The following is a 14,740-nucleotide window of genomic DNA, read 5'->3' as shown; positions in this document are numbered from 1 at the left end:
TGGCTCATTTCAGACAATGAGCCACATACAGAGAGATTTGTGTCAGAGATTCAAATTGGGAGATTCAGCATGGGAGATTTCAAATCTGTCACGACTGTCACAGCCGCACATGCCATCAAACTGCACTGTGTATATATATATATATATACATATATATATATATATATATATATATATATATATAAACACATACATATATATATACACACATATATATATACACACATATATATACACATACACATATATATATACATATATATATATATATATATATATATATATATATATATACATATATATATGTATATGTATTTTTTCCAATGCACTCACGGTTTGGTGTACTTTTATCCGGAGGTGCTCCCGCCAGTTTCACAAGCAAAGCTTATGGTCCAAATTCAAAATCCCACAGAATCAGGGCACTCACCAAGCAGCAAATAAGGCAATGCTTTTTTTATTCCATAGCCAACAACAGATAAGCCGATGTTTCGGACCTAACAAGGCCCTTAATCATGGCGTCCTGAGTCTCACAAAAGAGCAACATATATACACATATATATTTACACATAAATATATATACACATATATATATATATATATACACATATATACAGGGCTATTTTTCAGCAGGCTCCAGCAGGAACTGAGGCCCTTATTCTAGTTCACTCTCTGACAAAATATTTCTTAGATGGACAAAACCATGTGCACTGCAGGTGAGGCAGGTATTACTTGTGCAGAGATAATGAGATTTGGGTGGGGTTTTACACCTGCCTCACCTGCAGTGCACATGGTTTTGTCCATCTAAGAAATATTTTGTCAGAAAGAGTGAACTAGAATAAGGGCCTCAGTTCCTGCTGGAGCCTGCTGAAAAATAGCCCTGCATATATATATATATATATATATATATATATATATATATATGGATAAACCGCACACACAAACTTAGAGAAGGACTGAGTGCCAGGCTCAGATATGTGGAGTAATGTAGCAAAACAAAACTGGTAGCCAGCAACTTCAGATTTTTTGAAAAAGTATCAAAACATTTTTTTAATTTTTAAAGTGCAGAGTGACAAAAAAATTCATAAAGAGGAGTCCAGTATAGGCATAATATACTTAGCAGTCATGAAGAGACATAAGGAACAGAAACCGGTCCTTCTCCACCAACGGTCATCGCACGACAGCTGTTTCGGTGCTAAAACAGCACCTTAGTCATGTGCAAGATATAGAGATATATATGTGGTATATATTGGTGGAGATATTAATGAGTGCGTGGGTCCCCCACCCCAGGATGGAGAAATGAAAAGATATTACGTTGGTGGTATAGTGTTGCTGCCAGATGCTTACTGTGCTCAAACACACAGGGCTAAATAATTAACCCCTGAGTCAGAGGTGATATTCGCCCCCCAAACATTGGTGACACAGTGGAAAAAAAATATATACTTACCTACTCCGGAGTCCAGCATCACGGCCTCTCTGTCCCGCGGCGTCATCAGGAGGGGCTGCGGTCTCCGGCGGTGTGACGTCATCGGCTCGGCGGTGGTCTCCGGCGGTGCCTGATGTCGTCGGGATCAGCGGCGGCGGCGGTGTCCAGACTCCGGTGTCCACTGACTTCAGGTGCATCGGCGGCGTTCAGCGGGGCTTCAGCCGCTCAGAACAGCCCTGCTCATCTGCCGGCGGCCACACATGCGGGAGATGAGCAGGAGCTTTCTGAGCGACTGTTCTGAATTGTACAGCCCGTCCGTTCTGAATCTTGGGCAGATTCAGAACGGCGGGTGCACGCATATAAATCGCTGTGTGGGCTATATACACAGCGATTTACATGCATTTTCTGAGCGATTTGGTAAAATCACTCACAAAATGCCTGAAAATTGTGCTGTGTGTGGGGCCCATAAGTGTCTGGTACTGAATGCTGAGTGTGGCAGGGTAATTATCTCTGCTTGACTTCCAGCTGTGGCTTGTGATGGCTAAAAGTGTACTGGCCTTGGGCGCAGTGTCAATCTGCCCCCAAGCCCACCCTTACTTACAATATTATTGCCTGTCCTTAACCTAGTCTGGAGAATTTTTTAGAAATGCTTTCTTTCTTCAATAGACCAAACTGATTTGGGTGCCAAGTGAACACTTGCAGCCAGTAATGCAGCAGTAGTTCCCCTACTATCATACTAATGTATCCACATGACAGATACAAATGTATAGCATACCTCCCAAAATTGAAGAGAGGTGAAGAAGGCCACTGTGCGCTGTCAAAAATGTTGGGGCGTGTCCTAGTGACAAGGGGCATGGTCTATACTGGTGATACTCCCACGCCCCCATTTTCACTGGTGTGGAGGCCTGGCCTTCGGCTCTGTGAGCTGCTAGCAATGCCTCCAGCCCCTCTGACGGCAGGAATACGAATATTCACGGATGATGGGGTGGACTCCCAACTGCCCCCCCCCCCTGCCGCAGGACACTGCCAGCCCGGAAATGTCCCCAAAAAATGGGACGTTCCCAAGAGAAGTGGGACAGTTGGGAGGTATGGTATAGCAATATTGAAAATAGTTGCACTGCTCTGCACAGATGCCATACATATATTTAAGAAACATTAGGGAACAATCAGTCTCAATCAGTGGCAGTAAAGTATACAAGCATTGCTACAATCCATACATGTTTTGTTCCTGTACAACCATATGATCCTACAAAGCGGCATAAGATTCCCCTGGTGCTATAGTAATATACGGTTAGAAAAAATCTTTATTTACACAACTGGCCTGTTGAGAATATAAACATTAAGGGCCAAATGCACTAAGCCTCAAAAAGTGATAAACTGGAGAGTGTCAAGCCCTGTACACACACATCGATTTGCTTTTTATTCGATGTTAGATTCGATTTTCTATTAGATCTTTCCATTAGATCTTTCCATTCGATTTGGCATTAGTTCTGTACTTTTGCATTAGATATCAAATTTGATATCGAATTCAATATACATTCATGGTACATTGTACACATTCGATTTACTAGATCGAATTCGATATTTCCTTGGCTGCACAGTAGATTTTTCTGTTCAATTTTGTGAAAACGGGAGCGCGCATCAAATCGAATGTAGATCGAAAGTGACACAAAAACCATTCGATTTTGTTTAGGATTCGATTCGATTTTGCTTCTATAAGCAAAATCGAATCGAAAATCGGGAAAAATCGATGCATGTGTACAGGGCTTAAAACAACCAACCAATCATCTCCTACCTGACATTTTTCAAACACAGGCTGTAACATGGCAGGTAGGAGGTTATTGGCTGGCTGTTTATCCCTCTCCATTTTATCACTTTTGAAGCTTACTGCATCTGGTCCAGCATCACTCACTACCAGCTGCCACACTGTGATGCACACACTGTGATCCCCAGCTTGCCTGACTCATAGGGGGGAATTTACTAAGAATACGAATTACTAAGAATACTGATTGGCCGCCTAGGGGCCAATTAGGAGCCGAGAAAGTCGGCTCCTGATTGGCCGCTAGGCAGCCAATAGAATCATTCGGAGGAGAGGCGCGGAAGATGAATCATCTGCGTCTCTCCTCAGTCCGCCTCGGGTACCGTCCGGAACAGTCCGGTGTTTGTTATTTTCTGAAGACCAGGACTACGTCGGACAGAAGAGGACAGATCTTCGCCGGAGGACCTTGGTAAGTTGGAATTCCTTCCACAGGTACCCCTATGGATTTCTTCGGATCCTGGTCCCTGGACTCTGCAGCCCTGGAGCCTCGGACCAGCCACGGACCCAGGAACCAAGGCCCCGGACTCTGCAGCCCCGGACCCAGGAACCAAGGTACTGGACCATGGAGCCACGGACCCTGGAGCACCGGACCCTGGACCATGGAGGCCCGGACCCAGATAGGTAAGTATAGGTAAGTATCAGTTTGTGTGGGCTTTGGATGTATTAAAGTTTTATTTTTCATGTGTCTGTGTGTGAGTTTATTTTACTATTTTTCTTACTGTGGAACTACAAGTGGGCCCTTTAATGCCCCGCATGCTGGGACTTGTGGTTCTCCAAGTCCCAGCTTGCGGGGGAGGCTTGCTGGGACTAATAGTTCCACAGTATTAAACAATAGTTAATTCTTTTTTTTTACACTGAATCAGCCCGGTGACCACCGCTCCACGGTCACCGGGGACAGCACCAGGCTTCAGCCCGGTCAGGTAAGTCCTGGAGGGGGGGGGACCCCTTTATTGGGGGGTACCCACTCCCCCAGGGCCCCAGGCCAGGCTGACTGGTTAGTAGGGTGATGTTTTGGCCGCGGGAACTTATACAATAAGTGTCCCCCCGGCTGTGACATTACCCTGCTGGCTGGTTTGGCCTGGGGCTGGTTCTTAAAATACGGGGGACCCCTAGTCATTTTGTCCCCTGTATTTTGGGAACCAGCCCTGGAGCCTGCGGCTGGTTTAAAAAAATCGGGTAACCCCTATTTGCTGGGTTTCCTGATTCTTTTTTAATACCAGCCCCGGCTCTTTCAGCCTGGTGCTGGTTACGGCTGTGGGGGGACCCCACAATGTTTATTTATTTATTTATTTATTTAACAATTTTTTTACACACTGAAGCCTGCATGGCTAAAGCCAAATACAACAGGAAAATAAAGTGTATTTTCCTGCCATATTTGGCCACCCATTCGTGGCCGTTTTACGCCAAATAGCGGACGTATTTTCAATACGGCCGCTTAGTAAATCAGGAACCACCATACTTTTGAATGGTGATTTCTGTCGTATTCATTCAATGGTGTATTGATTCGTATTTGTAAATACAAATATGAATGTCCCATCAATACGAATATGAAAATTTATAGTAAATGCCAAAAATATGAATACGCCCAAAAAAATCTTATTTTCGTAAACTTGGGCATCTTTAACAGCCAAGGCCTTGACCCTCAACACAGCACAGGCCATGAAATTTCCCCTGACATATACTATCTTTCCTGTTTAATGAACATGGTTGTCTGCAAACGGCAGCCATGTACAGTATGTCTTACTCCAAGCTTATTGGAATTGATTGACAAATTCTTCTGGTGTTTTCAATATTTAGCTCTCTAAATGGCTGAGGACACAAATGAATGCAGCCAGGGGCGGATCCAGGATAAAATGACAGGGGGGCAACATGATAAAAGAGGGTTTAGGTGGGGGAGGGGCAGTGTTAGTGGCGCCAGTGTACATGCTAAGAGAGCAGCAGAGAGAGGGTGGGAATGGGATTAAAAATAGGCCCTGGCATTTAAAGTATGCAGGCCCACCATGGCGACAAAAGTGAAGGATGTAGTTGTGTGCGCGCCGAAGGCGCGCTCCGGAAAAGGGAGTGTGTCCACTCAACAGGGGGCGTGTCCTTGAGTGTAGTGTACCACACCATATACATCTTCTACACATTATGCAATAAAATACCAGACCCCATAATACTTTCCCCTTACACATGATGCCAAATGGAATGAGCCAAAATTCACATAATGCCACACGGATTGAGACAAAATTTACATAATAACACACAGATTGAGCCAAAATTCACATAATGCCAAATGGATTGAGCCAAAATTCACATAATACCACATGGATTGTGTCAAAATTCACATAATGCCACATGGATTGAGCAAAATTCATAAAATGCCATACGGATTGAGCCAAAATTCACATAGTGCCACATGGATTGAGCCAAAATTCCCATAATGCCACACGGATTGAGCCAAAATTCACATAATGCCACACGGATTGAGCCAAAATTCACATAATGCCACACGGATTGAGCCAGAATTCACAATACGCTTCATAAACAGGGACATTGTCCACCAAAGGTGCGCATTAAACATTTAAACCATAATGTCCATTACACGTTACACGCCATTATGTCCATTATGTATTATGCCAAACACCATAATGCCTATTAAAAATTATGCTACATAAGTGCTGCTTATCTACATGCTCATTGCCAAGGGTTCCATGCTCATTGCCAGAGGTTCCATGCTCGTTGCCATGTGGGATTACATGCTCATTGCCAAAGGGAATACATGCTCGCGGTAAATGGGGGACAGCCGCCGCCAGGCAGAAGTGATAGCCACTGACAGTGGCAGAGCCTGGCTGTATTCAGAGCACTGCAGGTCCCAGGTATTTGAAATAATATCCCTTTCACACCAGAAAATGCATTCCCAGGTTGGCCCCTTTTACACCATCCTAGTCCCTGCATTTAACTGGCTATATCTTCGGAACCAACTGACCCATTTACATGAGACAAGTATCATATTGAAGAACTTTTGAGTGGGCTTTGAATGATTTAGGTCCAGTGAAACTGAAACGTTTGGCTCCAGAGTAACCTGCCCTCAAAGAACATGAACAGCCATGAAATTACATTTCAAAAATAAAAAAATCGGTTTACATGCAATATCTCTGGAACCGATTGACTGATATGGACCAGCCTGGTATCATATTGAAGGCCCAGCGATTTGGAATTGAATGAGATCAACCGTCTGTGATGCTGGCAGCCGTCGGAACGGGGTGGGGGTCGGAATTGACGGGTACCATATTATCCTATGGGGAAAAAATGTTACAGCTTTGCCAGGCGATATCTCTGGTTCCCGGGGGGCTAGAGACACAGTGCTGGGCTCGTTAGAAAGCCCTGGTCCTCAGCTACAAAATGAAATGACAGGGGGGCACGTGCCCGGGTGCCCCCCCCCCCTGAATCCGCCACTGAATGCAGCAAGTGTTTTTGCTGTGTAGAGCGGGGTCAGTCCTATATGACACATGGGATACACCCAGTATTTACCCACTACCTCAGCCAGCCAGTACCATCGTACTTATACTCCAATATGGTTGCAAATGAAAGACGTCTTGAAAACAATTTCTAAAATTGTGTACAGTAAAAAACGGGCATTGAGGTAAACATTTACGGTTATTGAGCGGTTAAATTATTAAGAAAAAAAGTGAAGAATGCATTTTGTGGCTACGGTTTAAAAAATCCTTTAAATAGGTTATATTTGTATGTTTGATTTTATTTGCTGTCTAGAATTCTAACTTTAAAAAGCAAATATTTAATGCTGTATGTTTCTGTCACACACACACAAATCATATGCATGAAAGAGAACTAAGCTACTATATTTTATAAGCACCTTGTACTTTATATTGCCATCTATCACTCCCTGGGGAGTAAAGGATGAATGAGTCAGAAATCAGAGATGTGAAAAAGTATAAAACAATTCTATCTATCTTAGATAGATAGACAGACAGACAGACAGACAGATAGATAGATAATTTTTGTAGATTTATTTTAGTTCGACTGTCTATTGCATAATAAAGGTAGCTGACTAAGCTCACAGCTGAGTTTTATCAATCAGTTTATCGCCAACCCCATTTTTACATTGATCAAATGCAATAGGATGGGAAGAGAGAAAGCCAATAGGAAATTGCTGTCAGTAACCGATGTTGGTCTAGGAGAGAGAGAGCCAATGGAGAGCGGCCTTGCAGCCGGGCAGGAAGGTGGGCCTGTGTGGCCGGGAATCGTCGCTGTACAGTGCGACCCGTTCCTGCTGCCTGTGTGCTGAGCGCTTACAGGAGCTGTCCAGCACGCAGACCTCCTGCACCCAGCACAATGTGAGAGGCCATGAGAGCACTGGGGACATCTGCACCACACCGCGCACAGAGATGGAGGATGATCTATTCCAGCTCAGGCATCTCCCGTGAGTAGCACCTTCATTATGGGAAATATGTTCTTACAGAGCCGGAGTCTGGCCCTATTCCAGCTCAGCTGCATCTCCTTGCATCCGTGCATGTTGTGGAGGTGTCATGACAGGTGGGATAAAAAGCCTGGTACACACCTTGGTGATAACATATAGCATTTGACATGCTAGAGATGTGCTATCCAATCTGTTTTCTGCACTGTGACTTGTAATTATTAGCAATTCAGGGTAATGTTCTCACAGAGAGCAGGTCTCATCATGTTAGTGTTCCAATCACTGGCTGCCAGCAGGGATGCCTGAAAGCAATGTATGTTTATGTGCAGGAAATCCCCTACATTGGAGATCACAAAGCAGGTGTTTGCTCATCTATCTGTAAGCAATTTCTGTCATTTATTATTGTCCCTATAGTATATATTATTTGGGTACTTGTTTCCTAGAACAGCGCCAAAAAATCAACGTTAAATGGCCCAATTGACCCGATTTCACATACGGAACAATGTTAAATGGCCCACAGACCCCAAATAGCCACCCTGAAGTGTGAAATGGCCCCCCCAATTGTTAACGCCACCCCACCATCAACGTCAACCCGAAGCGTGGCGAGCGCAGCGAGCCCGCGAGGGGCGGCGGTACGCATCCTCCGACCTTTTCATACCCCCACTATCCACGTCGGCGTGGAGTTGAGAATAGAAAGTGTGGCGAGCGCAGCGAGCCACCGAGCCCAAAGCGTGGCTAGGGGACGCGGAACACGCTCCCGAAGCGTGGCGAGCGCAGCGACCCCCGCGAGGGGACACGGATTACTTAACATGTATTCCGCTGCACTCGCCGCGCTTCGGGCTCGTATTCCGCGTCCCCTCGTGGGGCTCGCTGCGCTCGCCACGCTTCGGGCTCGGTGGCTCGCTGCGCTCGCCACACTTTCTATTCTCAACTCCACGCCGACGTGGATAGTGGGGGTATCAAAAGGTCAGAGGACGCGTACCGCCGCCCCTCGGCCATTTAACATTGTTCCCTATGTAAAATCGTGTCAATTGGGACATTTAACATTGTTCCCTATGTAAAATCAGTAATCGCGTCAGTCGCATCGCATGCAATTTTTTTGGCCGCATGCGATGCGACCGACGCGATTTACATTTTACCATGCATTTCTATGTAAAATCGCGGGCATCGATGGACGCCGTTCTAGGAAACAAGTACCATTATTTGTTATATTAAAGTGTTTGCCTGGTACAGGCGCATCATTGTTTTATGTTTGCGTGATGTCAGCAGCATGTCTGTCTATGGAGTAGTTTCTGCTTAATTAACCGATTAACTTTAATAAAACGGTTCGTCCACTTAGTGTTACGGGTGTGTGTTTTCCTTTTTTTAAACCCAATGGATGCCTATTATGGATTAAATAGGGTGTGATCTACGCCGGAGGCCCTGGTGAGTACAATTTCCTTCCGCAGATACCTGATGGGATTCTACTGGACAAGTGGACAAGCCTACGTTGGAATCCATAGATGAGTATGTATGAATGATTGTAGTATATATTAAAGTTTTAATTCTCTTATGTGTCTGTGTTTTATTGCAGAATTGGTTTTGTTGTAGAACTACGTTAAAGAGCCCTTTAATGCCCCACATGTTGGGATTTGTGGTTCTACACAACAAAACACAATAGTTTTTTATTCTATTTTTACTCAAAAAATCATCCTGGGGCCCACCGCCCTGGGGCATCGGGGACAGCCATTGTAGTCCACCATTGAGTCTACATGGAATAGTAAAGTATGAGAAAAGTTCAAACAATTAAATAAATTGTGAAAATCTCAAGTCGACCTTTTCATGTGTCTACCTTTTTCCATGTAGACCTTTTGACCATGTCGACATTTTTTCATGTCAACCTTTTGGTGTCACTTTATTGACTGTCTAGACACCGTGGGGGAAATTTACAAAGACGGGAGTTCTATTTCACACGGTATGCTGCTATGGTCAACCAATCAGAATGTACTTCTTATTTATTTAGCACCTCCTAGTAGATAATAGATAGTATCTGATTGGTTGCCCACAGCAACATCCCATGTGAAATAGAACTCCCATCTACGTAAATTCCTCCCTGTAAGCTGGACCTTCTGCCTTTAAAGCAGAGAACATACTTTCACTACCTTATTATGTCCCACCAATTGTACATTTACCACTGCTGAATATTGGGACCAGAAATCCACGACATGTATGATCTTAGTCACAGTTCAGTCTTCCAGCAGCTCTTGCACTGATATGGATTTGGCATGCTGCTGGTCCCCTCTATTAAATGACACTCCTCCTTCCAATGTTTTAGCTCATTTGTACAAACAGCCTAATGGCAGAACTTGGCTCCCTCTAGTCTGTTATTGTTGGCTCTGTAAATACCCCTCCATACTGAGTAGATTATTATGCAGTATATAGACATTTCTTTACAGTACACAACAGACAACACCCACATATTTGGCCACATTGTATACTCACTCATTTATTTTATCATTTAGTCATCATTATTGTCACAGAGACTGAAGGGGTGCCATCTCCCAAAACCTGCACAAGTGACATGATATGGAAACCTCCATAGAAATATGCAAACCCAGATTTTAGTACCATGACATTAGGGGTGAGATTTAATAGGATGAGAGATTCAAAAAGTGAGAAATCTCCAGGTTTTTTTAAAGCGGCAATCGTTTACACGGCAAAACCAGTTTGATCTTGCAGTGTAAATGATTGTCGCTTTAAAAAACCTGGAGATTTCTCACCAAATCTCTCACTTTCTGAATCTCTCATCCTATTAAATCTCACCCTATAACTCTTATTTGTAATAAGAAAATAAAGACGACTTGGAGCTCTTAGGCGAACAGATGCCACATTATAAATGTGGATATATAACAATATAGTGTTTTTTACATTCATAACTGTTGTTAACTTATTTGCATTATTGATTACTTTATATTTATTAGTAGTTCTTTATATAATGCAGTGTCTACATATTCCAGGGTGCTTTTAAAATAATGTTTAATAATTTATCATTCACATAATTTAGTACCAACTGAATGGTCTTTACAATCTATATTGCCTACAATACAGTCATTCCCCAGAGCTAATGTTACTTTTCATACTTGATGTCTTTGGAACGTGTGAGAAGACTGTAACACCCAGACAAAACTCATGCAAATGTGGGAGAAACATACAAACTCAACACAGATAGGGCCCTGGTTGAAAGTAACTGGTTCAGATATCTTTTCAAACTTACAACTCTTAAATACAGAATGTCATAGATATGAGCGAACCACTGTCTGCAACAGCAAAATGTAACCATTATTACATGGGGTTGGGATCATTTGGTCTACAGCATGATGGTCGACAGTCATTAGGTCAACAACATTAGGTCAACATGGAAAAAGGTCGTCATGGGTCTAGGTCGACATGGGAAAAGGTCAACATGGTTATAGGTCGAAAGGTCATTAGTTTGACAGGTCATTAGTTTGACAGTGTCTAGGTTGACATTGGGTTTTTCACAGTTTTTTTTACCTGAATGTCAACACAGTCGACATGGACATAGTTTAAAGTGCACTGCATCCCCTCGCATCACTTGCTGTGCGTCGGGCACACTATTGTATTCTCCCACCACGCCCTAGTGGATGGTAGGGCATGAAATACCGTCTGTTGGCTCAAAAAATAGTGAAAAACCCCATGTTGACCTTTTGACTGTCGACCTAATGACCTGTCGAACTAACGACCAGTCCAACTAGCAGAATTAAATACAAGTGAACAAATCATGGTTATCATTGGTCAGCTACTCTTTAAACACAATGGGCCTTATTCAGACTTGTTAGCAATGCTGCAATTTATGCAGATGGACAAAACTATGCTGCACTGCAGGTAGGCAAATGTAGCATGTGCAGAGAGAGTTCGATTTGATGAAGTTATTATGTTTCTGTTCAGGATAAATATTGGCAGCTTTATTCTCATTGTCCATACACACTAGGCGATTTTGCCCAGCGAGTATGGACAACGATGATGGGGAAAATCACTTGACTGAAAATCGTTCAGTGCATACTATTTTCCCGGGGGGTGGGAACAGTTTATTATGGGCTTGAGGCTGCCCGTGTCCTCCTTGAAGAATGGGGCAGCCGGGATGGGGCTTCCTGCAGCAATTGGATACCTGCCTAGAGCCACGATGATGGTGCCCATGGCCTTGCTTTGAGCTGAGACCTGACTGCGACCTTGTCTGAGGCCGAGATGTGGGCGCTACTGCTGGAACAGTATCTAGGTCAGTGAGTGGGGACACTGCCAGAGCTGCCAGTGCTCACTTGCTCACTTTCAGCTGGACAGTCACGTTTTTTGTTATTATGGGTCTTATTCTGATCGGAGCGGCCAAACGTGCGTACGTTCACAATTACCGCACGCTAGCCGTACGCGGCCGTTAGGGTTAAGTCCACCCACAAATCAGCCGCTTGCGTACGGGCAGAAATAACGTAGAAGGGGAGTGGTGTACAAATGAGCGTACGGCAACGTACGCGGCCGGCCCAGCCCTTACACTCCGACAACTGGCGTACGACTGAGCGTACGGCGCCGTCTACGGCCGTCTTTCCTCCGTCTCCCCACCGCCTTCTTGCGGCGATCTGAGCGTACGCCAGCTTGCACGGACGGGTCCCTATTGTTTTCAATGGAAAACTCAGCTTATGTCACCGCTCGTGAGAGTGAGCGTACGTCCGTGCACGCTGGCATACCCTTCACATATATGGACCTGCAAATCTTGCCTCTCAACTACTAATCTGACAATTGATTAATTAATCTATTTGTTATTCACTTATTGTTTTCTATTAACTCAATTGTCTACCTTAATAAAGACCTAATAAAACTACATTTTAAACCACATTACATGTATATTTGTTATGTTCTAATGTGGCATTTTAATCACTATCTATGTGTCCCCATATTGCTGTTACTTTTAAATCAAGTTATGTTGGTGTTTCTGTATATGTACTAAATTATGTCCATAATTAGTTTGTCCAAAATGTGTAACATGTATACCTACCCTGATGTTATGTGTGATGTTTTAATCGAAAAACATTAAACATTCATGCATTTTCACTATGTGTTATTTTACTCAAAAACACACACATTTACACATCAATCATTACCCCTCACCTCAAATTACTAATATAACTTACATTACACATCTGTATGTACCTACCCTTACAAGCCCTCTAACATATTTATTATTAAAAACACAGGCAATTTATAATACAATATAAACTTTTATTTATTACAAACATAATAAGGGGGGGGGGGGATAAAAAAAAATTAAATGCGGGCCTCCAGTAGGCCAAAAAGAAGTTGCAAATAAAAAAGGGTCAGGAAGATCTCCCGAATAAGGGCTGCCACCTCCTCCTGCTGCTGTTCAGTGTCTGTAGTGAAGGGATAAAAAAAAAAATTAATATATAACATACACAAATGTTTGTTGTATTTGTACATAATAAAAAGTTGTGAGTTATGTGTGAAGGGCACATACATTTTTAAACTACATTGAAGATGGGTCTGCTGTAAACACAGTACTAAAAAAAAATATGTTAACACACACATACTCAGAGCCGGCCCTAGCCTAAATGACGCCCTAGGCAAGATTTTGGCTGGTGCCCCCTAGCACCGCCACTAGTTCCGCCTCTGACCCTGCTCCCCTTTCCCAGCACCATCAACCCTCATCATAGCAGTCATCATTTTGGTGCCCATACCCGCAATATTATAAATAGAAACAGCGCACACATTTGGTGCGCAGCCCAAACTGGGTTGTGTTCTTGCTGGGAAGGGGCATGGCCACACAATAGTACCCCCAATTCAAATTATGGCACACAGTAGTGCAACTTTATTCACATTATATCATGTGATGGTGTCCCTTATTCACGTTACATCACACAGTAGTACCACTTTACCTTATATACATTACTCCTCACATTATTCACATTATACCCTTAGAAAAAAATCCTGAGAAAATATTGTATTTTAAGCACCTCCATGGCCACACTGCAACTCAGCACAAAGCAGTGTGTGCTGGGCAGAGGAGAAGAGCTGCAGCTGCTGCTGTCACTTAAGGGGAGGGGGCCCGGGCCCCCACTGGGCCCTTCCATCAGACTTTGGCCTGGGTAAATTGTATCCCCTACCCCTTTCTCTCGGCACCCCTGATAATACCACACAGTAATGCCCCTTACACATGACACACATTATTAATGTCCATATAACCATAGTGCCCCTTACACATTATGCCAACCTTTATTAATGCCCTTATACACATGACACACATAATGCCTGTTACACATATGTCGCACATTAATAATGCGTTTATACATGACACACATAATGCCCCTTACACATATGCCAAACACTATTGCACAACCAACCCACCCGCAGACAGCACTCGCACAGCCGCTAACACTGTGACCTCTGCCTCTGCTTGGATACAGATGTTTCCTCATACATCTTGACTCAATAGGCCATGCAGCTCCTGGCCAGTTCTGCTAAAGTTGGGTGCCTTTTTTGCAGAAAATTCGTCTTATTTGCATTGTTATGTGACAGCACACATGGAGCTTCCAATGATTAAAATGATATATGGCATGCCTATATTCTGTGTGCGACTGTGGCTGTACCTGCATACGGAATGCTATGTTACAGTGATTTCCATGAATACATATGCAGATACAGCCTCACTCACACACAGAATATAGGCATGCTGCATATCATTTTAATCAGCAGAAGCTGCTGGTGCCCCTAGGCATTCCAAATGCCCTAGGCAATTGCCTAGTTTGCCTATGCCTAAGGCCGGCTCTGCACATACTGTACATAGTAAATAACATTAATTCAATTACTCCTTCATCAATGAATGTATGCTGTATCCCAATTGGTACTTTGTTTTTGGGGGACTGTCCTCTAACCTCACAATTAGCCTGTGCTATTTAAGGGTTATGACATTGTTGTGGCTTAAGCACTCCTTACTATTTTAAATTTAGGACATTGCTGTACAAATTATAGGCCTACAGCTATGTTTGTAAAGCATGCATCCGCATGGCCTCACACACTATTA

General features: G+C 43.6%; 1 protein-coding gene across 1 annotated transcript in view; it reads left to right on the top strand.

The window, feature by feature from the left end:
• The first annotated feature begins 7,419 nt into the window (after positions 1-7,419).
• SVOP (SV2 related protein) overlaps positions 7,420-14,740 on the top strand; it is a 51,739-nt gene continuing 44,418 nt past the window's right edge. Inside the window, exon 1 of the mRNA XM_083145907.1 lies at positions 7,420-7,665. Coding sequence (XP_083002033.1) covers positions 7,631-7,665 — 35 coding nt within the window. The 5' untranslated portion in view covers positions 7,420-7,630. The remainder of the gene's footprint in view (positions 7,666-14,740) is intronic.

Source organism: Crinia signifera, chromosome 1, assembly GCF_055691185.1.
Source record: "Crinia signifera chromosome 1, ASM5569118v1, whole genome shotgun sequence".
Classification (NCBI taxonomy): domain Eukaryota; kingdom Metazoa; phylum Chordata; class Amphibia; order Anura; family Myobatrachidae; genus Crinia; species Crinia signifera.
This window is presented reverse-complemented; position numbering and strand designations above follow the sequence as displayed.